General features: G+C 43.0%; 2 protein-coding genes across 3 annotated transcripts; one reads left to right on the plus strand and one right to left on the minus strand.

Moving 5' to 3' along the window:
* TATDN2 (TatD DNase domain containing 2) lies at positions 1 to 24,439 on the plus strand. Of its 2 annotated transcripts, XM_033925828.1 has the most exons (8): positions 1 to 1,095; positions 1,899 to 2,393; positions 5,583 to 6,422; positions 8,464 to 8,591; positions 11,795 to 11,978; positions 13,282 to 14,052; positions 20,137 to 20,343; positions 23,605 to 24,439. In XM_033925828.1, the coding sequence occupies exons 1-6, from the start codon at positions 847 to 849 to the stop codon at positions 13,420 to 13,422; spliced, it is 2,037 nt and encodes a 678-aa protein (XP_033781719.1). In that variant the 5' UTR covers positions 1 to 846; the 3' UTR covers positions 13,423 to 14,052; positions 20,137 to 20,343; positions 23,605 to 24,439. The 2 variants fall into 2 exon arrangements, with proteins under 2 accessions (XP_033781719.1, XP_033781720.1); XM_033925829.1 differs by lacking the exon at positions 20,137 to 20,343.
* On the minus strand, positions 16,279 to 20,468 carry GHRL (ghrelin and obestatin prepropeptide). The gene is made up of 4 exons (XM_033925832.1): positions 20,188 to 20,468; positions 17,984 to 18,097; positions 16,537 to 16,645; positions 16,279 to 16,441 (listed from the first exon to the last, which is right to left on the minus strand). Exons 1-4 carry the CDS (start codon positions 20,353 to 20,355, stop codon positions 16,428 to 16,430), a joined length of 405 nt encoding a protein of 134 aa, XP_033781723.1. The 5' UTR covers positions 20,356 to 20,468; the 3' UTR covers positions 16,279 to 16,427.
* Positions 24,440 to 24,460: the final 21 nt, after the last annotated feature.

Below are 24,460 nucleotides of genomic sequence, written 5' to 3' on the forward strand. Positions count from 1 at the left end.
GTTTCCGCAGAGGCTGAACGGGACTCAGGGAGGGCTGTGGGACCAGCCTGGGCAGCGGTGGGAGAAGTGTTACCAGACATGTTCTCGTTTTCAAGGACTGCCCTGGTGGCTTTCCGGCTCTCTTGACTTCCCCACCCGCCGCCTCCTCCCTGGCCGTCGTAACTGAAACGTGGGGCCTGCTGCCACCCGCCTGCCCCGGAAGCCGCCTCTGCAGAGACTTCTGGTGTGGGTGGGACTTCCGGTACCTGGGGCAGGCAGCAATAGGAGGGAGGGAGTGCTGGAGAAGCACCACCCATAGGACAGGGAGGTTGGAAGGAGAGAGAAGCCCTAAAAGGGGGAGCGGGAGTCTTATGTCCCCTCTTTTTCTTTTTTCTGGCCCCTCCTTCCGGCCACGTGCTGCTGCAGCAGCCTCGCGCCCTTTCAGCGCCACGAGCCCAGCCCCGAAGCGAAATCGCGCGCTGCTGGGGCAGCCAATCGTGAGCAGGTTCCGGTCTCGCGCGTCCAGTCAGGGGAGAGGCTCTCTGGCCGGCCAACCACGAGCGAGAGGGGCTGAGGGGCGACGGAAGCGATGCGCGCGCGCGTCCCGAGAAGAGGCGCGGAAAGGCCGCTTGCGCCACACCGAGCCCCGGCTGAAGAGCGGCGCCGTGACCCTCGCTTCCTGGAAGGGTTTAGGCCTTCGGACCCTTGGCATTCCTTTCAAAGAGTCGACCCCCCTCCCCCCCCGGGCACGTGCTCTTGAGCCTGAGGTATCTTGTCCTTCATACCCAGTGGCGACGGGACTGTTTTCTTTGGACTAAGTCCCCTCCCCCCCCTCGTAGACGGTCTAGAGCTTCTCTTTTTCAGGCCATGCAGTGCGACGGCAGCAGGAAGATCAAGTACAAGTGGGAGCGAGTGAGCGACGCATCGCCTAGCAAATACCTGAAATGTAGTGAACGGTGTCGTCAGCCTTCCCCCCGCCTGGGCGTCCGAGAGGCGGGACGGGCAACCAGCAACTGGCCTGGCACAAGCGCAGACGGAAACTTTGCACGGGAAGCTCGTTGCCCTGAAGGCAGCTTCGAAAGTGGTTCTTCTCTCTCAGAGTCCTTGACCTATGAGGTACATTGAGTTTGGGAGCAATTGGTAATGGAGGTTGGGGCTAAATTTGCCAGGTGAGAGAGAGGCCAATGAGATGTCAGGCCTTGAGGCCTTAGAAATGTGTGTGTTTGGAGGAGGGGAAGAAGAGGAAGAGTAGAATTGAGGGTTAAAAGTGAAACAGAGGATGAATGATGTTGGGCTTGAAGGATATCAAACCCTAAAGGAGCAGATAAAGCAGAGTAGTTCAGGCCCCGGGGGGGGGGGGGGGGGAAAGGAGCCAGAGAGATCAAGCTTGAGTGGGAGAAAAGGGTTGGGACTATTGTTACACTCTTATGGTATACAGGGAGGGAATTCTGTATAAAATTGCATGTCTCCTCAACCCATGTACACCTCCGAGAACACTTAGATCTGCTTATCAAAACCAGTTAATGATTCCTTCATACTGTGAAATAGTACAGCTCCGCTTTTCAGTCTAGTCTTGAACTGTGGCATTCCCTTCTAACAGCTTTACAGCTTCAGATTTCCTTGGATAAATTCAAGATATACCTCAAAACTTTCTTTTTCAAAGATGCTGTCTATCCCTTACTACCCTGTATTTAGATCATAAACCACCCAAAAGGTTAGTCTATTGGGTGGGATAGAGCATCCCTAATAAACTCAAAATCTTGGAAGTGGGACTGAGAAAATACTATATAAAATGCATGATAACTCCCTAATGAGAGCTGTGCAAGAAAGCAATCAAAATGTGTATGAATGTAAACAGATTAAAAATAAATAATTTGAGGATCATTACAAGTTCCTGTTTTCTCTCACATGTGCTTTAGATTAAACATGAAGACAGTGTAAGTGGAGACAGCAGCCTTTTCCCCATGTCACGTACTTCAAGAGAAGCCTCTTCCCAGAAAAACTCCTCAAATGAAAGAAAGAAAAGATCTAGTGACCAGGTGTCTTCTGCACTGTTTCGGAGGACCCTCTTTGATATCTTTGGAAGTTCACTCAAACAAGGAAGAGAGGCTGCTAGTTCAGGCAGAGATCCTAAGAAATCATCACCCGAGACAACAGAAGCTCGCAGACCAAGGCGTGAGCATGCAAGAAATGTCTCATCAAGCAATGAAAGACAGACTCGAGAATCCAAACGAGAGAGAGATGGCAAGGATTGCACTCAAAATGAAGGAGGGAAGTGCTGTGCCTCATCGGTTGATGGCACACAGCCCACTGACACTTGGGTACAGCCTGTTTATAATGGAGGACTTAGCACATCAGAGACGTCTAGGCTGGTATTTTTATATGAAGATGATTCAGACGAAGATGATCGGAAGGTATGTCTCTTTTACGCCTCCAGTCTTAAATGAGTAATTGAACAGCTCTCATTAAGTGATCCATAATAATAATAATAATTTAAGTTTTATAGCCCTACTCGACATATTCAGTGCTATGCAGCAGTGATTAGTCTTCGGGTGCAATTTGTTCCTGTCCTAAGGAGCTTATTTGAGTGCCTGAGGTGGTAGGACAGATAGTGACTTGTCCAAGGTCATCAGGAGCTTTTGCCACTGATGCAGCATTGGAATCCTGTCTTCCCCAGTTCTCAGCCCATTGCACTAATCACAAGGATACTTCTCATCCATCCATAAATATTTAAGTCTGTAGATCTGTGGTTTTGCCTGGGAAGTTCTTTATTAGAAGCTTGTCAGTCGCATCAAATATTTACAGATTAAAAGGGGAGAGAGAAGAGGAGAGCTAGGTAAAGACAGAATAAAAGCTGTTTGCATGGAGGAAAATGAGAAATTTGTTTGTACAAAATATCTATGCACGTTCTATTGGAAATGGGTAGATTCAATTCACAATTATTCAGTCTGTGGTACCGTTTGATAGGTGTATCAAAACTTCCTCTACTGTGCAAACTTCTTTGCAGTTTGGTTTCCAGACCTAAAGAAACTCGAGCTCATTAGAGATGGGGAGTCTCTAGGGCTAAGCCACGGATATAGAGATTGATCAAGAGAGACCCTGGGTTATGGTCAGCTTAAGGTGCTGCAAGCAGTCTTCTCTACCAGGAACCTTTGGAAATTGTTTCCATTAGATAAATGCAAACTCGGAGCGCGCAGGGGTTCCAGTGCTGGTGGAGCAATAGGCTCATGAGTTGTGGGATGGGTGGTCCTCTTCAAAGGAACATCAGTAGGGGTGCAACTTTGCCTCTTTTATTCAACTGAGGCCCAGTGGGTACTTGACGATGTACAGAACAGGTATGAGATGGAGTTTGTTTTCCATGCATTTCAGGATGGGAGTCAAATTGATCCTGGAAAGGCATCTGCTTCTGGGGGTAACAATACCAGTCACAGTGCTGGAATAGGTCAGGGTCGTTATCCCACTTATTTTATGGAGCCCCAAAAGGGCAGTTCTTTTGACCCTATTCTGGACCTCAAGGGGATCAATTCTTTAGTTTGGGTACCCTGGATTTGAATGGAAATCTCTTGGTCATTATGGGGGTTTCCTTACATCGATAGATCTTTTGATGCTTATTTCCATATTCTAATCAAAGGAGCAATACTAAAGTTTACTCATTTCAGGGAGGCATTTTCAACTGTCTCCCTAAGGAGGGAATCTTTATCCCCGCTTAGATGATTGGTTGATAACGGCCAAGTCAGAGAAAGGTGATTGATTGCAGTGTGTTTCAATTGTTGGAGGTCCTTGGCTGGGAAAGGGAATTAGGCCAAGGTCACCCTGTCTCCAGGGCTGTGAAGTCAGTCTGTAAAAATGTACCGCCACCGACTCTAGCTTCAAAATAAAAATTTACAACATTATAATACATGGTAAATTTATCATTTTATATTTTTGTTGTTTATTCAGATTTCAAATAAATATATTTTGTGGTTTATTATTCTTAATTTTGTATATAAAACCAAATTGAAAGTCCTTGCTATATATATACCAGTTGTGCAGTCCCTGAGCCAGCCAGTTAGTTTCCAGCAGATGATGGAGTCCCGGTCAGGTACAGACGTACAATCCCTAGCCTTGGGGTTGTCAAACCTGGGTGTCCAGATCCCTCCCCACATCCCTTAGAGATTTGTTATTTTTACCTCGACTGTGCTCCTCTTCTAGACAGACATACAGCCTAGAGAGCTGGTGGAGGTCTGCTCTTGCCTATTAAAAAAAACTTTCCTAGTTGGTTTTTTTTTTTTTAAACCTGGGCAGTGTTGGGAGTTTGGTAGTACCCCCCCCACCCCATCACTTTTTTTAAAAATTTCAGACTGCAAACATCTGAAAAACTGCCCTGATTGTTCCCGCCATAATGTCAATTCAGCAGGGGCTTGTAAATTGGGATGTTTGGTGACTGGTTCTGGAGGGGAGTCTGTGTCAACAGCAGAGTTAGTTTCTGGGTGGCAGCAGTTAGAATCGTGCGGGGAGGCCCAAATTTCCAGCACGATCTCGGAGTCAACATTTTTGGTGGGAATTTCTGCCATGTCTGTTGCTGCGACAGCCTTTGACCAGCCACCACGTTTCTCACTGGAGTCCCTTCTCAGCAGTTCTGCTGGGGGCAATCGGAGACCGCATGATGCAGTTTGTGAGTTTTCCCCTGATTTCATTTTGGCTATATATTCAGGAGCAATGCTGCTTGTTTTGCCTGGATGTGTAGAGAGTGTTGTGCATTTCTCATTGCTGCACACAGGAGTTTCATACTTCCAATAGGCTCTTTGTATTGATCGGTGGTTCCAGGAAAGGGGAAGCTGCTTCTAAGGCAACCCTGCCTCAATGGATCAAAAGCGCGATTGAATCCGCTTACATTCTCCAGGGTCAGACAGTTCTTTTGGGACTCGGCTCATTCAACTAGGGGTCAAGCAGCTTTTGTACCACCGGTAGATATTTGCAAAATGGCGGTCAGGTCTTTGTTCCATTCTTTTGGCAGGCATTACTGTTTGGATGCTTTCTACTATCAGGAAGTGAGGGTGTTGAAAGCTGGTTTGCAGGGGTCACTATTTCCATCTGTGTTGGTCTGGAGGGATGCTAAGGAAAGATAAATTAGATTTTACCTGCTAATTTGCTTTAGTTCCTCCAGATCAGTACAGGACCCGTCCTAATCCGGTCATTTTGTGCTGCACTCCAATATGGAGCTTTGTATGGCTGCTTGGCTATTTGTGTACTGGCTGGCTCAGGGACTGCATAGTTGGTATATAGTCATGTTTTTCTGTCTCCACCTACTGGTTGGGGTGCACATACACATCTGTTCCAGTGTGGAGGGGTGCTATGAAAAATAACCTTTCCTCTTATACTGCTTATGTTCCATCTGAGTGGTTTAATGTCGCTAGCTTTTTGTGGGTCCAATGTGTTCCTGGAGGAATCTTTACAGTATGAAGTTGTACATTGGGTGTCTTCTGCATTGACAAATATTTCAGAATCTGAAACTAATCCTTCCAAATATTTTCATGTTAATTATTATTATTATTCTTTTTTTTTTTTTTGCAGTAAATAATTGACTCTCTTCTTCTTTCACCTATATTATTTTTTTTAAACAGAAGGTTGTAATTGAAAGAGAGCCATCCATTGGAAGTGACTTTTCAGATGTAGAAGATATGGAACCTCTAACCAAGTTTTCTCAAGAAGAAGTTTCTCCATCTTTTTTCTCAAGAGAGAATGTTACAAGCCCCCCATCTGAGTGTATCGGGTACCCTCCTCGGTGTGATTATTCCAAGTCCTGGACTAGCACCCCACGCAGTGGCAGCAAGGCGCAGAAACAAGCTGAGTTAAGTAGTAGTTCCAGTTCCAAAAATGTGGGATTAGCAGAAGTATCTTCCTTCAATAGGTCAAATGATTTTGACACAACAGATGAAGATGGGTGTTGTCAGTCAGCTTCCTTTAATTCTTTTCGGATCTATAAGGAAAAGAGAACATTTAAAGAGGTGGAATTGGACATTTCTTATAATACGCAGACTTCAGATTTCATTCCTGAGGACTTTGTAAAGGAACGGTTGCCTGTTGAGTTACCAAAATGGCTGCAAGAAGGATTCATTGACACACATTGCCATCTGGACATGTTATACTCAAAGTTGTCTTTTAAAGGATCTTTTGCAAAGTTTCGTCGAGAGTATAACAGCACATTTCCTAAAGAATTTCAGGGTTGCATTACGGATTTCTGCAATCCCCGCTTTCTGAAGAATTTCCCCTGGAAGGAGTTGCTGGAGGAAGACATGGTGTGGGGGGCGTTTGGTTGCCATCCACACTTTGCACAGTATTACACAGAACGTCAAGAACAAGAGCTCTTGTATGCTTTAAGGCACCCTAAAGCCATTGCATTTGGAGAAATGGGGCTGGATTATTCACACAAATGCACCTCTGAGGTCTCTACACAGCACAAGGTAAGGACCCCAGAGTTTAGACTGTATTTTTAAAGACTAATTCTTTGGTTTTAGTTGTTTTCTGTTATAGGACTGGAATATGCCACAGATTCTTAAACCAGTAAAGTCGAAGGATTTGCTTTAATAATATTCAAATTTGGCTGCATGTGTTATAAAGTGTTGCAGCTAGCTATTTAGCGGACCATTTTCTACTTGCCAATCCAGGATGTTTACGGTGTAAACCTGTTTTGTTTGATTTTCCATCTATCAAAGGTTGCTCACATAAAAGACGCATATACAACCAAAAAGGATCAAAGCAGTTTACAATTGTAATTTCAGGCTGCAACATGGGATAAAGATTTTAGTCATTTAATAATATCTTCTTACCAGCATTTTAGAAAATTGTTAAAAATCTTTTTATTTGTTAAATTATTAGAAGCTTAATGTTTTGTACTTTGTTGAGATTGTTCAGGTTCTCTTGCTTTAACTGCATAGAATTTTGCAGTATATAAATTTTTTTTGTTAGTTATTTTCACCAGACCAGTAAAGAACATGTGGGTTTGTGCCTGTCAAACAGCAGATAGACAGAATAAGACCTGTGAGTTCATCCATATAAGATCATTGTGTAGCTCTAGGTCCTCAGTAATTCTATATCTCCAGCAGGGCGGGCTATGCAACTTCTAGACTTTTTGTGTGCAGTAGTCTCTTGACCAGTTGAAGAACTGGTGCCTCGCTGGTAGGTTACAGCTCTTAATATTTAAGAGAAAAAAGTGGAGCAAAGGTTTATTTAGAAACCTGTCTACTTGTACTTAGCAGGACTACAGTACTGAATTTGGTGACAGCAGGTGATACTTATGCAGACAGCCACAAAGTCAGATGGAGGCTTTCCAAGACTGCCACTCCCAGGGAAACTCCAGGAGCTGCTCATGATGCTCTGCCAGGAATGGAGTCATTTATTTCTGAGCTGCAGCATCGGGTATAAATTGTCATGGCTCTGGTGCCTGAGGAGATTCTCAGCTTTGAAGCAGCTAGAGGTCTCAGTCTATGTATTCCAAGTGCTGAGTCTGATATAAGGGTTGGTGGGACACATCTGGAGAGTGTGTTGCCTATCGAGTTAACCCCTGCCCTACTGAGTATTCAGGGATCTTGGCGATGAGCAAAAAAATGCTGTTGAGGCCTTAGTGCCCCATTAGACCAATCCAGAACCTGTGAGTTGTGCTCTTTGACCCCCCCCCCCCCCCCCAGAGAAAGAGAATAGGGACATCATGCAATTTTAGATGCTTAGTTTTTTTTCAGTGCATAGTGAAGGCTGGATCATGCAGCTTCTGGACTGGTTTTTGAAGCAGCTCCCAACCCAGTTGAACTGGACATCAGTTAAGCAGAGGGGGTGCCTCTTGAGTTTTTAAGCTTCAAAACAAAAAGTAGAGAGCTGGGAAGAACTAAGTGGGGGAGTTTATGCATCTTTCTATCCAAGATAGCAGGGTACAGAGGGGAAGGAGAAAGCTTTCAAATGATTGTCTTATGTAGTTACAGCAGAAAATGAACCTATGGTTTAGTTTGTGTCTCCAATGATACAGATGCCAGCCACAGAATGCTAGCTTTCATTTTAAGCAATTCTTCTGGCATATGTTGTTTCTTGAAATAGGAGCAGTGAGTTACTTTATTCAGGCTTCACACTGAAATGCTTGTATGTTTACACCAATAGCCTTCACTTGAGAAAAGTTATTTGAAGAATTTTATGGGGAAATGGGACTTGAGTCAAGGACATGTAAAGTTTGCAAGTAGTTCCTGCAGTTGAGGTGAAAAATTGCTGATTTTGCAGGAAATATTTTGTGGTGTTGCAGTAATGACAGTTTCACCCTTGTTCTTGAAGCTGTTTCATCATTTCCAGCTGATAGAGCCGGTCAGTGTTGCAATTACAGGAAGAGAAGAAAAAGTTTAACACTCTTTATTTAGAGCTTGAAAAGCCTGCAGTAGAGCATTCCAACTTGAAAACACATTATGTTTTGGTTTGTTAGTGCATACATTTTTCAGATTTTGGTCTCTGGTTTGTAATCTCTAGGTATTTGAGCGGCAGCTGGAATTGGGTGTGGCTTTGAAGAAACCCTTAGTAATACACTGTAGAGATGCAGATACAGACCTGCTGGAGATCATGAAAAAGTTTGTGCCAAGAGATTATAAGATACACAGGTAATGATCAACAGACTTCCTTTCAGGTGGCTTTGAAGTCATAGTCCAAAAGAGCAACATCCATCACATTTCTAAGACCTAGAGCAGTGCATCGCAAACAGTGTGCCTCTTGAAATTTCAGGTGTGCTGTGGTTGGTACACTGGGAAGAGGAGAGGTACCGGCACCAGCTGACTGTCTACAGCAGGGGTGTCAAAGTCCCTCCTCAAGGGCAGTCCAGTCGAGTTTTCAGGATTTCCCCAATGAATATGCATGAGGTCTATTTGCATGCACTGCTTTCATTGTATGCTAATAGATCTCATGCATATTCATTGGGGAAATCCTGAAAACCCGACTGGATTGTGGCCCTCGAGGAGGGACTTTGACACTTCTGGTCTACAGGATGGGCTTCTTGCGAAGAGAGACACATCCTGTAAGCTATCTCCTGACGCCGGCACTTCTTCTCTCCGCCATCCCTTCTCTCAGGCCTTTGCGCATGTGCTGACGTAACGCATATGCATGACTTCATAAGAACATAAGAATTGCCGCTGTTGGGTCAGATCAGTGGTCCATCCTTCCCAGCATTCCGCTCACGCGGTGGCCCTTGGTCGAAGACCAGCGCCCTAACTGAGACTAGCCCTACCTGCGTACGTTCTGGTTCAGCAGGAACTTGTCTAACTTTGTCTTGAATCCCTGGAGGGTGTTTTCCCCTACGACAGCATCTAGAAGAGTGTTCCAGTTTTCTACCACTCTCTGAGTGAAGAACTTCCTTACATTCATACGGAATCTATCCCCTTTCAATTTTAGATAGTACCCTCTCGCTCTCCCTACCTTGGAGAGGGTGAACAACCAACGCACTTCCAGGTGTCTAGAGCCGGGGGCACTAGGTTTAGTGTGCCCTGGCTCAAAAAAATTTGCGAGACACTGCCCTAGATAAGTTTTTGTACAATCCCACTTTATTCCTGGACCAGTTTATCCCAGAATAAAGTGTGGATTTACAAGAAAGAAGATTAGCAGCGGTAAGAAGCGAATCTTTCGTTAAAAGTACTTGGCACGACCAGTGGCATGCAGTCGCCTGTTGAATATGTGATGTGGACTGTGGGTTATTGAATGCATGCTTTTATGGACATTTTTGTATTTTGTGCTCCCCTGGCATGGGGTGGGAGATGGAGGGAAGGAAGGGATTAGAGGTGTGATGGCTCTTTGTCCTTTATGAAGTACCAGTTCCTTTGCCGCTGTTTCTTTTTGGCTCTTGTAGACTTTCGTTTTTATTATGCTGTTTTGGCCTAGGTCTGTTTGTTACTGTTTTTGGTGGAACTGAATAAAGATGATTTAAAAAAACAAACAAACCTTGGCACGTGCTCTTATGCTACAGTATTTTTATCATTGTAGAAAGGAGCAATCAAACCAATTAAGTACAAAAAAAACCACTTTTCCTACTCTTCCTACACTAGCCGACAAGTATACGAGTTCTGAGTTGTTTCTTTAGAAGGTTTTTAAGGTGGATAGATGGACATTTGTTCTTAATTTGAATGTGGATAAAGTCACGCTGCTATGGGTAACCCAGGCAAGGGAAACCCAGTAGCAGCAGGGGACCTGAATTTGAGATGCTTTTATTTTCTTTATAACCCTAGATTTATTTGTAGCTTGAGCATGTTGATTGATTCTGCATTGGAGTATACATCAGAATACAATACAGTGAGCCCTGCGAATCCACGGTTTCAGTATCCATGGATTCGGTTATTCACAATTATTTTTTTTAATTTTTTAAATAAAGCTGCATTCCGGACCTTCCTCCTGGCATCCCAGACCTTACCTGGTGTCTAGCAGGCTTTCGGGGCAGGAGCAATCTTCTTACGCTCCTGCCCCGTGCAGATCACTCATAGCAAATGGCTGCCGTGAGTTCCCATAGTCTCTCGAGACTACGACGGGAACTCCCCGCAGCCATTTGCTATGAGTGATCTGCATGGGGCAGGAGTGTAGGAAGATCGCTCCTGCCCCGAAAGCCCGCTAGACCACCAAGTAAAGTCTGGGATGCCGGGAGGGAGGCGGGGGTGGGTCAGAGCCAGCCCAAAAGTTATTCGTAATATTGAATATTCGCGGGCCAGCTCTGCCCCTAACCCCCACAAATACGGAGGGGGAAGTGTATAAGGGTCTTTTATTCCACAATTTACAAATATTGTTTATATATATAAAAAAAAGAAACAAAAAAACCTCTTATAATAAAAATGGAGCGGTAAGACTATATAAAAATATTTAAAATCTTTTTAAAAATTTTCTAAATAACTCTTTTTAATGTGACTTGGGACTTACAAATTGTTTTCCCAGTAACTCACAAATTTGAGTTACCTGCAGTTCTGCAACATGAGTGATAAATTATTGGAAGAAACTTTTTTTTTTTTTTTTTAAGTTGTGTGGCTTCTGGATAATGGAGCTCTCTTCTGTTGAATTTTAAGATTAGAGCAAGGTTTATATGAAAATTCACAGATCTTTGAAAACACAGTTATATAACAAGTATCTGGATTAAATTTTACTTTGATTTTATTGTACTTTGTTGGGGGGTTTTCTTATTGATTTATTTTCGCCTTTTTTAATTTATTATTGTTTTCTGATTGTAAATGATCCTGAGCTAGTGCTTGTGATGATATATAAAAGTTGGTGGTTAATATTAAGTCTATTAGACAAGCATAAAGTCTCTCTAGTATCATCCAGATTAGGTCCAAAGTCATTGTTGGGTTTTTCCAAAGGGGATAAAGGAGGAGTTAAACTACTTTCCAAAACAGAGGCAATAATTTGTACATTCAAACCTTCAACTGCTCTTAGAGTGGCAAATGACACCGACTGACCCATGGGTTGTGGAGGGCCTTGAAAACACTGGGCTTGGCTTCCATTAAATCAAACACCTCCATATAGCAGGTGTTATCGGAAAGGAATGAGAAACCTCGATTCCCAGCAGGGTGTATCTCCTCCAGCCTGTTCTGCAGTGGGGGGCAACTGTTCCAGAAACAACACAATTCTTATCTGGATCTGTCGGGGTGTTGATATGGCTTGTCTCTGAACCAAACATTCCATTATTCATTTGGGTATGATAGGGGGTAGGACTCAGCATTGAAAGATTATAGGATTCTCCAAAAAAGGCTTAATTTCACCGAATTAAGAGAGAAATTTGTAAACTATATGTCAAAGCTGCTGTTTCTAATGAGAATTTTTGGCTGTTTCTCTTCAGGCATTGCTTTACTGGTAGTTACGATGTCATAGAACCATTTTTACTGGAGTTTCCAAACTTGGCTGTAGGATTTACTGCCCTTCTCACCTACCCATCTGCATGCGAAGCTAGGGAGGCTTTGAGAAAAATCCCACTGGAGCGAATCATTGTAGAAACAGATGCTCCTTATTTTCTGCCTAGGCAGGTAAGGATTGGTTGCTGTGGTCTTTACCTGGATGAATGGTTGCTTTTACTGTAGTTTGTCTGCCCTTGCATTTGTTCTGAATGGCTTATACAGTAAATCTTCAGAAAATAGAATCTGAACAAAAAGTGATTAAATACATATTTTGGTCTAGTGTGTGCATCTGGTGTTGCTGTGAGATTACATCAAGTGGGTTGAAAGCAGAACATGTTATTCAGAGTTTTACCTCGGTTAAAACTGCCACATTGATGGCTGGTGATGAAGCGCTAATGATGTCTTTGAGCTAGAGCAGAAGCTCTTGTGTCATCATGTGAGCTGATCTTTCTCGCATCTACATGTGGTTTGCTTGAACTTGCTCAACCACAACACTGGCAACAGACCAGCAAGTACAGCACACCGTGAAGCAGAAGGTCCCCTGCGTGGGGCCAAGGCTACTTTAACAGTGCTCTGGAGAGGAGAGGAGGGGAGGCATGATTATGGCTGTATTGAGGGAAGAAGTCAGGAATTTGCTGCAATGACCAGATTTAGATATGGTTGGGGGGAGAGGAGATTTCTGGTTCTGATTGAGCCAAATATGTAAAGGAGCAAGAGGAAACTGAAAATGCTGGGTCAAAAACACTGAATTATGCTTCCTTGTTGTCAGTAGCAGATGAATCCGGAAGGATGGGAAGGTGGTCTTGCCAGAACCAGAGAAACTCAAACTTAGATCTGCAGTTTACTGAAAGAACAGAGGCACTGGACTTGGGAGTATGTTCAGGCGCTGGGTTCCAAGACAGTGACTTTGGAAGTAATTCCTTGGACTCGGGCCCACATGCGGCCACCACATGCTTTGGTTCTCGGCCAATGGTCCCTGGTATTGCGTCTCTGTTGGACTCCAGCAGCCAGGAACAGCTTGAATTGGTGGTTGCTGGCTCTCTGGATGGTGGTCAAGTGTCTTTCTGACAGGGTGACAGCGGTAGCTTACATCAACCGTCATGGGGGTACTCGCAATGCTCGGATGGCAGAGGAGGCTCCCCTGTTGTTTTGGTGGAACCCAGTATCTCAGCATAGTCCCAAGTCCGAGGCCTCTTGTTCTTTCAGTACCTAAATTGCAGATCTGAGAGAGGAGTTTTGAGTTTCCTCGTTTCTGACAACAAGACCTTCCCATCCATCTGGATTCGTCTGCTATGACTAAGAGAAAGAAAATGATCAGGTAAGCCCTAATTTTACCTTTAGACCCTTGTGTGATGTGAATATTTTATTTTTTCCTGGGGGATTCTGTAGAAGAGAGGCACCAAATGGTTAAAGATTTGTTTTCTTTTACTAGGTTCCCAAAAACACATGCCGGTTCTCTCATCCTGGGCTGGCACTTCACACTGTTGGAGAGATCGCTAGACTCAAAGAACTGCCAATCTCATCTGTCCTGGGCGTGCTGAGGCAGAACACCAAGCGACTCTATAATCTTTAGCTTTATCTTTTTTTTAAATACAAAGAGAGAGGTTCATTAAAGAAATGTTTTTATTGTATTTTCTTTCCCTGATCCAGGAAAGCTCCCCTTTTACAGAAGGAATGGGATGTTTTTAGGGTCTCTCTCCTCCAGTCCTGCAGACAGACGTTATAGCTGAACTTGTTTTAGTCCTAGATTCATCATTTCAAAGCAAATCAACGTATGATTCAACCACAGTGTGTCTTCTGATTATTCAGAGAAGAAAACATGAAAAAATGAAGAAATGTCTGACATTGAAAAAAAATGGACCACAAACATGGATAATGGGTATCCATGAACAGCTGCATCAGAAAGTGGAATATGTTTTGTTTGGACCTTTTATGTTTTGGGGAAAGGACGCCCCTTGTTTTATTTGTGTTTTTATAATTTAATGTCTGCGATTATATAATTTGTAAACAAAGTTAGAATGTTTTAAAGCAGTTGAGCTTTTCTAAGTGGTAATCTTTTAGTGGATTAAACAACTTTTTGTTTTATAACAGTCCTTTTTCATTTGTCCTGAGAAAGGAAAGCAGCACCCACTCCGGTGGAATGGCCTGGCTCCAGAGGGAGCTTGGAGGTGAAAAGAGAGAACCCTGATGACTACTGTTGCAGGTAGGGGGCTAATGACTTTGCACAGCGCAGACGTGAGGCAATCTCAGAGCTACATTTTACAGATTTTGCAAGTCCGTTTTGGGAGGGGGGTTGGTTAATTGGAAAAGAATACTTTTTGTAACATGCATAACTTGGTCTTTGGCAGGTAGAATTTTAACCGTTGGACTCTTGAGGTTTCCACGAGACTGGGGTAGGCTTTAACCTTGCAAAGGGAGAGACATTGTGATGTCATCTGAAATAAGTAGGGCTGGGATTAGGAGGGTACAAAAAGGGCTCCCATAACTGCCCAAAGCAGAAGAAAGTACAGCCTACAAATGTGGCTTTGGGGTTCCCTTCCAAATTTCTGTCCTGGACACCAGCAAGTCTAACAGCAACCCTGGAAATTGGGCTTGAAGCTTTCAGAGCTGGATCCTTTTTCTTTTGCTGTGTGGAATGATGGATTGTGGAACATGGTGCAACTGTTCTCTCTTCTGCATCAGAAACATTATTATATAGCAAAGATCTGTGCAGGTAAAGCAGACAGTAGATAAGTCCCAAGATAGGTTGCACTGAGTCTCCTCGTGGTTTGGGGGGGATTCTTAGGATTAAGTGTTCTTGTTTACTGGGAATCATTTGAGTATTTGAACATAAGAATAACCTTACTGGATCAGACCAATGGTCCATCAAGCCCAGTGGCCAATCTAAGTCACTGGTACCTGGCCCAAACCCAAAGAGTATCAACATTCCATGCTACCGATCCAGGGCAAGCGGAGGCTTCCCCCACGTCTTAATAACAAACTATGGACTTTTCCTCCAGGAATTTGTCCAAACCTTTGCAGCTCTCCAAGGAAAGAATTTGCCTTTATGCTGCTTTTCCCTGTAAACTTGCTAAAATCTTCAGTTACAGCCAGAGATTATGTTCACAGTTTCTGCTTGAGGCCAAGAGCAACAAGGTCTATAAAATGAGTGGAGTAGAATGGGTAGACCAGCTCTGCAGGGGGCAGGAGTATAGGAAGATTGCTCCTGCCCCGGTTCACCACTGAACCACAAGGGCTTTAAAGGTAGGTTTTTTAAAAAAAAGTCTGGTAGGTGGGATGTGTCAGTCAGGCAGCCCACTGCTGGACCACTAGGACTTACAGCAGGCCTGAGGGAGGGATGGGGGCTGGGTGCAGAGCCTGGCAGGGCACTTGAATATAAACCCCTGGTTTATATTCAAGTCAACCTTTTTTCCTCCTTTTTGAGGGTAAAAAGGTCACCTCAGTTTATAGAATATGGTAACTTATGAGGATGCAGGACAAACAACCATTTTTTTTAATACAAAGCTATATGCAATCATTTCAGATGCTTTGTAGGGAATGGATCAGATCTGTGCAGATTAGCACTTGATTTGCTGATGGAATTCCATGATTTAGCAATTCAAGAAGCCACAGCAGGGTCATTTATTTCATTGTATTGGGTCTTGGAAATATGTTGGAGTTTCCTTAGACAAATGTTGCCTCTTCCATTTCATCTTGTGTTCATAATTTGATTGCCAAACGCAGAGAAGAATTTTTCAGTAACACTAACTGAATAAAGGTCTGACTGAAAATTGCCTGCCTTCCCTTTTTCAAATGTGGCTAGAAATATGTGGCTGCCCCAGTTGCATACTTCTAGCCGTATTAAAAAGAAGCATTCGTGTGGCCATGGTGCGCTGCAGGTAGATGAGATTTGCAAAAATATTCTCAAGGTTTTTACCTCCGCTCAGCTACCCACTAGAGAATGACACGGGGACAAATTTGTCCCTGTCCCCGTGAGTTTTGTCGCTGTCCCTTCCCCATTCTTGTAAGCTCTGATTTACCACACAAGCCTAGAACATTTATGATTTTAAAGTGTTTGAGGCTTGTGCAGATGAGGACAGAGCTTGCAGGAATGGGGCAGGGAAAGGCAAAGAACTCACCGGGATGGGAAAATGAGTTCCTGTGTCATTCTCTAGCCTTGAATTTTCTTTGCACCTGACCTAGCTCTGACATGCACATCATACACAGCTCTAGAGGAGAAAACAATGGCCGAGGGAGATGCTGCTTTCCTGTAAGGGGATTGTAGCCCAGAGCTGGGGTTTGATTGGTTTGAGAAACAGATAAATGTGATCTTTGGTTCTTATGTCAGTTTGCCAGTGCAGGAAATAACTGCTGCTAAATCAGACCATCTAAGTTCAAGTATCCACAGCACTTAATGCCTGCATTTCTATTTTCTCTTTATTTTCACGTTTTTAGTCTCCCAAGTATGGAGAACTGAAGAGATGCGTTTGTCTATTATACAGAAGGAAATCATACAGCAATTATTAAGGATTGAGCAGTGGTGCTGCAAAAGGCAGAGAAGAATGGGACCTTCTTCCCGTTTTCTTCAGCTTCCATTGTTTATTGGTCTCTCTCTAAAGGGAAACACAAATAGTGTTACGGTCTGTCATTTGCTGTCTACATTTATTGCAGCTATTGTCAAATAGATTGTGTATTAGAAGAAACTTACCATGTGGGTATCCGGCAAACAGTCCTTTGAGCATCTGCTGCATGTACTGTGTGTACTCATGATATCTGACTCTTGGTATTTTCACATCTAGCTCCAATGGAAAATTGAACTAGAGAAAGCAAGAAAACATTTAGGTTTCCACTGTGGCGAAAAAGAGCATGCATGAGCATTTTTAAGAGGAATTTTATGATGGGAATAAAACTAACCTAGAATCTCATTTTCTGTATCCTTCCTTGCCCTGGGTATGTGGTATATGGCCTGGTATCTCCCGTTTTGCAGAGCACTGAAAGGTAAAACCTTCACTACTCCCCTTTATCTGAAGGGGAAAGGTGAGTTTGCTAAGGATAACGAACTCGCTCATCACTTTGCTATGATAATCAGACTCCCTGATCAGTGATATGTCTTAACCTCCTGCAACTTTTACTCCTGCTGGAATTCTGCACTACGGCACAGTGCAGAATTTGTGCTGGATTGGGTTAAGGTTTGAGGAATTCATAGGCCAGGGAAGTAGCTGGAAGTCAGTCATGCTTTGCGAACAATTCTGGTGGTATGACATGTTGCATTGTCCTGTTGAACGATTCCATTGGCCATAGGGAAGACCGTCAACATGTACAGGTGTACTTGATCGGCAAGGATAGAGAGATATCCAAATCAGATGCGTGTGCCTTCCAGAGGTATTGAGGGAACCAGACCATATCACTACTGCCACCAGCTTGTGTAAGTCCAACAATGGTTGCTGGGTGTTTGTTCTCGGCGGTTTCATGCCTGACACACCAATGTCCATCCATTTGATGGAGCTCAAAACATGAGCAGAAAAGGCAACCCTCTGCCAGTCAGTGCAAGTCCAATGTCAGTACTCCTGTGCAAATTGCAGTCGTTTTTTTGTGATAAACCCTCGTAAGCATGGGTGCAGTCACCAGCCGTCTGCTCCAGAGCCTCATCTGCAACAGGGTTCGCTGCACAGTTATTTTAGACTGGTTTGTTTGGACAGTGAGTTGCTCCATGGTAGCTTGCACAATTAACTTTCACCTCTCACATTGATGGCTCGTGGTGCCCCATAGTTACCATGTTGGTACACTTTAACCACAGCAGCAGCCCATGAACAGTTCACAAACTCCACCAAAATGCTGCTGCCCTTGGCCCGGTAGTCAGTGATCATGCCTTTTTCAATGTTTGTAGACAGCCACAGTTGCTATATTGGCAACTTGCTGACATCCCACCTTATATACCCACAAAGTCTGCACACGACCCATGCATTTGTTCATTGGCTGTGTGGCCCTTAATGTGACTTGACTGTATTACATAGACTTTATCATGTCTTTACCCCTATTAGGATTTAATTAGCCTATCTACATGTTTACCTTATTAATTGTATTTTATGCTTATATATGGCCATTTTACTTTGTCACACGGGTAACATAGTTTAAAGATTTTAAGATGCACCAACCTGGAGCTCTGTCCCCTCATTGTCTTCTGTTTGCTTTTCGTCATCGCCCAGAATCCCTCCTGAATCTCGACGCTGCTGTTGTGGTGGAAGAACCTTTCTAGAAGGTTTCCTGGGCTGTAAATTAACAAGATACTAGATGATTGGATGTGGCTAAGCTTAATACATACCAAAAATAGTCATTCTGCAAGGGCAATACTGAAGTTGGAAGATTTAGTTTAGAATCAGCCTCTTGGACTGTGGTCCCCTGAGACTTCATGTGAAAGTGTCCAGGTTATTCTCTTCTATTTTGCATCTTACCTAGTTGAACAGAACACATTGCAGGTGTGAATTTAACCAGGTCTATTTGCATGGCAATGAGTAACCAGGCTGGGCCTTGAGAAAAATGATCAGTGGCCAATATGACTTAATACGGGGGTGGAAAGCATGCAGAGCGTATCTCCTGTAAGTCTTTCCATCATGTGTGGTGTGTCTGACCAGGAGGGAACCAATATCGAAACATTCTGGAGGGGCTGCAGGTACTTTTCATTGGTGTAGGGGGGCAACTGCTAGCTAGAGGTTAGTTACTTTTACTTCAATGATGAGTAAATGAATGGAGTTGCTACTAAAGGAAAAGACTGGACTTTTTAGCATCTAGCAAACCCGAGAAAGAATGCAGATATGGAAGGAAGGAAGAGGTAGGAAACGACAGCCTGCTAAGTCTGACTTCTGCAGTAAGTAAATTAACAGAAACACTTTTAAAACAGAGAATAGGGAAGTTTCCAGAATCCAGTGGATTACAGGACTTGAGCCAGGATTTATCAGACAAATCTGACCAAGTTCCTTGACCGGATAACCAGAGACTTGGATGGAGGAAGAGCGCTGCACTAGGTGTGTATTTTAGACTGTTCCACGCTGCCCTCTAGTCCCCTTTAGTGACCAAGTGGGTTAGGAACTGGTTGAGTGGAATGTGACAGGGTAGTGCTCAATGCAGATCGCACTGAGAAAAGAGAAGTTACCAGTGGTGTGCCACAAGGTTTGGTTATGGGGCCTGTTCTTTTTAATATTGCAGATGGTGGCAAGTGCCACTACATGATTCTTTCAGGATGTTGTACAGCTGAGGGGAGATATAATTGCATTCTACAAAATTCTGAGTGCTGTAGAATGGGTACAAGTGGATCATTTTTTTTTTTTTACTGCATCAAGATTTACAAAAAGACTAGGGGAACACTCAATGAAGTTACAGGGAAATACTTTTACAACCAATAGGAGGAAATATTATTTCACTCAAAGAATAGTTAAGCTCTGGAACGCATTGCCAGAGGTTGTGGTAAGAGCAGATAGATAAGAAAAGTTTGGACAATTTATCTGGAAGTGTTTTGAAAGTACATCAGGTTGAAGTGGGGTCAAAGAGATAAGTTTTGATTGACTTCCTAAACTTTGGTATGAAAGTGCATTTGAGATGAAGTTGGTTAATCAATTGTTCCATTTGCCTGCTCGGAATGATAATGTTCTATCGAGTATCTCTTGTAGGTGCAGCCCTTTAGGAATGGAAAAGCAAACAATATGCAGAGTCTAGGCAGCTCAGCTAGACTAAGAATCTAAGATGAGAAGTGTTTATTTTGGGGAAAGAGAGTAAATGCATTAAATAATCATACAGATTGTGCCTCCACCACTTTTACTGGATCAACAGTGTTGTCTTTCTGTGAGAGTTTCCTTATGATATCTTCTATTTCTAGCAGAGTTGGAACCAAGACAGGTCTGGTGTTGTAAACCTTAATTGATAACTACAAAGGGGTCCCCCTCCTCCCTCTACTCCCAAATGTCACTGCTTGGGATCAAAGGCCATGCACTAGAACCTTTGGAGCCAAGCAGGTATGAGCCCTACTTAAGCAAGAGCCATGGTTTTCCCCCCAATCCCCCAGCATTCCTAGTTCCAGAAGATCCAGCAAGCCAAAGGTATTGGAGACAGACATTGAACCAGGAAAAGTGAAGACAAAGAGCTGCAGTAGTACGACAGGACGGGGAGATGCTCAGAGCAGATGGGTCTTTCAGCTAGGTTTCTAGCAGGCTTGTGTCTAGCTTTTGACTAATTTTACATGTTTCATACATGTATCATTATTAGTTCAATAAAGGTCTTACCTATAATTTATCAGTTGATCTTTATTGCTTTGTAGGCTAACATCAAGCTTACAGTGCTTATTGAGAGAGAAATACATAAACTTTACCTCTGGCGTATGGAGATCAGCAGGGCTTAAAAAGCTTGATCCAGCCCATGTACCCTCTGTCCAAAGCAAAGTCACCAAAAGGCAGCCCCAGACTGTAACCATGGGAAACATGATGCCCTGCAGAGGAAGTTGTGGCACGGCTGCTGGAGTTCTGGGGTAGGAAAACATTTAGTTTATGTGGCAGTAAAACGGCTGAGCTGAGCCAGTGTAAACCTGTCTAGGACTGCCTGTAATAGGTTTTCTTTGAGCTTATGACAAGAGTGTGACCTTTTAGATTTTGCTTTTAGTTCAATAATGTTTATCGACTTTTAAATCACAAATAAACCCTCCCCATATCCTCCAAGCCATCAACAAGAGCCAGGTTTTATAAATTTATACATCAGTCTGACAATAAGAATCCAGCAAACCCCAAACGTTTAGAAAATATGGCAGACGTCTCTGTTTTCGGCAGCTACTTCCTCATATTTATTTTGTTTTCTATCCTGTCCTCCTGAAAGAGCTCAGAACGGGTTAAAATATAGTTAACGGGTCACAATTTGCCTTAGTCACGGTTCAAGTTTTTATCCTAACTCAACACATACGAAGGATCTAATACCAATATACATAATATATAGCTTACATGTTAATCTTAAGTATTTATAGCACACCTCCCAAACAGATCCGAAGTGGATGCCAGAAAATAAGTCAGTACTGTATATACTTGAATATAAACTCAGATGTTGGGTCTCGGTTTATATTTGAGCCACCATTGGACCGATGGCGTGGCTGTTCTCCGACTCCCAATGACTACCAGGGCTGTAATATTCAATAGAACGATCTCCCCCGCCCCACCCCATGATAAATCTCGCAGCCACCTTCCTCCATGCACGGCCCACTCCCTGACATTGTGCTATCAATGCTGTATTCAGATTCGGTGCAGCGCTTTGGGCATCTGCACATGCTCAAAGCTTACCAAGATTCTTGGAGAAGACGTGAAGGGTTGAGGGAAAGAGGTGAAAAAAGGGAAATTGAGGACTGGATAGCAAGAATTTAATCTAATTTAGACAGGCAGAAAATAAATTGAGAAGAGAAAAATGCTAGACCTGAGGGGAGGGCAGGAGACAGATACCAGATCTGAGGGGAGGAAAGGAGGATAAAGATGTTCAAAAAACAGCTGGGAAGGGAGAGGCAGCCAGTTTCTGGAAGAGGCATAGATGGAAGGAAGAGAATGAGCAGAAAACGAGGAAAGTAGAAACCAAACAAAGGTAGAAGAAAAATTCTATTTATTTTTTTGCTTTAGGATAAAATAGTATTGTAGCTGTGCTGATAAACGTTTATAAATAGAAAATGGAAATAAAGTGATCTTTTTATTGGCCTAATTTTAATACTTGAAAAGGGACATCGGATCTTGTAGCCTATTCTCTTAAGAACATAAGAGTTGCCATAGTGGGACAGACTGAAGGCCTATCAAACCCAGTATCCTGTTTCCAGCAGTGGCCAATCCTGGTCACAATTATCTGGGAAGATCCCCCCCCCCAAAAAAAAAAAAACCAAACCCACAAAAAACAGACTTTACGCTGCTTAGGCTAGAAAAAAAAGCAGTGGATATTGTCAATTTTTTGTAGACTGGCTCACCAGGATCACTTTATATTCAAGTATATACGGTAAATTCAACTGAGGAGATACAGCAAATTACAAATGTACAAAAATCTCTCACTCTTTTTAAATTACAGTTATGATTAAAAAGAGAAAATTCTCAAAGAAAACAGGGAAGGTGAAATGAAAGGACTGCTCTTACCTGATAATGTCTAACGTCTCCCTAGTTGCTGTCATTCTATTTATACAGACTGGCAGAAGAGTATTTGGCCTCCTTGAGTGTCATAGTTGAGGACACCTTGGAAACATGTGAAGGATGTGGTACGGTGCAGAGAAAACAAAGGGAAAAAGCATGGGGCATAGATCCCTCGTAATGTTTCTTTTAGACTCTAGGATATGTTTGTTAGTATTCATGGAATGAGCTAGAATTTTCCTTAAGTTATCAGTAGGACATTTCATAGCACTCCGTGTTTAAAGAAAAGGGCTTCTGAAACACCACTGTAGACAAGGAGTTTGTTTGCCAGATTATTCTTGCAGTTGGGGTTAGGAGGAGGTCTGGAGCATGGCTCGTCCTTTTTTTGCTTAGAATATTTACCCTCCAGAAATAACTATTTTCTATTGTTATGTGACAGCTGTAAAGGCAATGTAGCTCATTTTCAAAGCACTTAGACTTACAGAGTTCCATAGGCTCCATAGTAACCTATGGAAGTTTGTAAGTCTAAGTGCTTTGAAAATACGCCTGTGTGTCAATAAGGTATACTTTTGGAAATGCTTTCCCATATACATTTGTAGAAATGGGTGATGGAAATTTTTTCCACTGGTTGCATTCATGGGGTAAAGGTGGGTGGCACGGAAGGTACTGTTATCTCAGGACTTGATAAATCCCAGGAGCCAGATTGCCGTGCTGTTCAGACATTTGCAGTTGGCACTTTGAATTTTCATGCCGCTTTTTTTTGTTGTTGTACCATTGATGCAACTGACATCAACAGAACAGGGACTGTCTCCTCTTCATGGTTCTGTATGAGTTTAAGCCACCCAGGGCAGAAACTCCCCCCTGGCTTTTAGGTTCCTGAGTCTTGCTTGAGAGTTCTGTACTGTGTGGCTAGCACAGAGTTGCATATTACAGTGAGGAATAAGTTCCTGCTCTGGCAAAGTGAGGAGCAAGTAGCTGAGGAATAGTTGGAAGGAAAAAGCTGACTGACTTTTTTGGAGAGAGGGAAGGGCAGGGGGGATGCTAATTTGAAGTTGAATTTAAGAGAAAAGGGAGATGGGCTAAAAAACTGGGTGAGGATGAGCATAGACAATAATATGGTGGAGGAGAGAGAAGAAAAAAGAAAATGATTAGGGATTGAGCTATCCTGGAAGTAACGAGGATGGATAGAAACATCTGGGTTTTGCTTCCATTGAGAGGAATGGAAGTAAAACCTCCTCTCTTTTTCTGGAGCCATTTGATTAATATCACTCTCTGTATACAGTCTCTTCCTCTATAACCCACTCTGAACTGTTTGTGGTATTGTGGTATATAAAAACCAAGACTAGTTAACAAGTGCTGGTGGTGGGGTGCTAGCTATCTTTTTCTGCCAGTGGCCTGAAGGGGTGCATGAAGCAATGTGTCACAATTCAGTCCACCAGGCATGCCCAGCCAGTTGGGTTTCCAGGATATCTGCAATGAATATGCATGGCACAGATTTGCATATAGACTTTGCATGCAAAATTCAAGAAAATCTGACTGGCTAAGTGTGCTCAAGGCTGAGCACATCTAGCACTTTTTTCTTATTTAGCTTCCATCTTGTCACTCAAGGTGAATTATGTGCAAATTCAGTTTGTATTCCTTATCCCCAGGTAATTGTACTAAATTAAATGTGGACCACTAGAAGAACTGGAGGAGATCAGAGCGGCTTATGTCACTTAAAGCCCACTGTCTTGTTTTGGTCATACAAGATGATTGAAGGAACGAGGCGAGGAGGATGACTTGCAATCAAATGGCTGAACATGTTGAAAACAGCTATGGGAATGATGGTGGAGGACCTTAGCAGACTAGCACAAAACCGATTTCATCATGGGTCGATGGCACCCAAGTAACTAACTTTAAAAAAAACAGCTGTGTTCTCATCTTGCCATTTAAAAAAATCCCCATAGCATCAGCAATTCAAGTCCATTCTTACGGCATGTGTTTCCTCTCTTTATTCTAGAAATGGGAAAAATGAGCACAGCAAAGAGCACTTCATGCTGATAAAACCAAGCTGATCATTCTGACATAAGAGAGGAATTCTTTAGTTTGGCTTCAGCCATTTGCTACAGTAAATATTGATCTTAAGTCAAGCTTCCCTCCTATAAAAACACATCTGCTTAGAAGAATCGGTGCACAGTAAAACTTTAGCAATATGGTGTCAAGCCAGAAATGGTGCAAGGACATCCAATCACGCAAAACAGCAGACCTCCAACTACCATGTAGGAGAAGAAAAGGCAGAGATGGAAAAGATGTGACCATACAGTTCTGGGCATGGAAGAACATGCTGCAACACAGCGGTTGGTTTGTAGCAATACATTGGTTTTGATCATGTGGCTCCTTTGCCATCTATTAAGGTGCAATAGTGAACATCACAAAGCTCTTACAAGGGATGTTTAGCGGAAAAGATGTCAGCAGATGTATTTGTGCATATTTTGAATTGTTGTATGTGCTGAAGATTATGGGGCT

This window comes from Geotrypetes seraphini, chromosome 17, assembly GCF_902459505.1.
Source record: "Geotrypetes seraphini chromosome 17, aGeoSer1.1, whole genome shotgun sequence".
Classification (NCBI taxonomy): Eukaryota; Metazoa; Chordata; class Amphibia; order Gymnophiona; family Dermophiidae; genus Geotrypetes; species Geotrypetes seraphini.

Coding starts and splice junctions, on each gene's coding strand:
- TATDN2 (XM_033925828.1), top strand. CDS start 847: ATGCAGTGCGACGGCAGCAGGAAGATCAAGTACAAGTGGGAGCGAGTG. Junction 6,423..8,463: donor AGGTCTCTACACAGCACAAG/GTAAGGACCCCA, acceptor TGTAATCTCTAG/GTATTTGAGCGGCAGCTGGA. Junction 11,979..13,281: donor CTTATTTTCTGCCTAGGCAG/GTAAGGATTGGT, acceptor TTCTTTTACTAG/GTTCCCAAAAACACATGCCG.
- GHRL (XM_033925832.1), bottom strand. CDS start 20,355: ATGTTTTCCTACCCCAGAACTCCAGCAGCCGTGCCACAACTTCCTCTG. Junction 18,098..20,187: donor CTGATCTCCATACGCCAGAG/GTAAAGTTTATG, acceptor GTTAATTTACAG/CCCAGGAAACCTTCTAGAAA. Junction 16,646..17,983: donor ATGAGGGGACAGAGCTCCAG/GTTGGTGCATCT, acceptor TGCTTTCTCTAG/TTCAATTTTCCATTGGAGCT.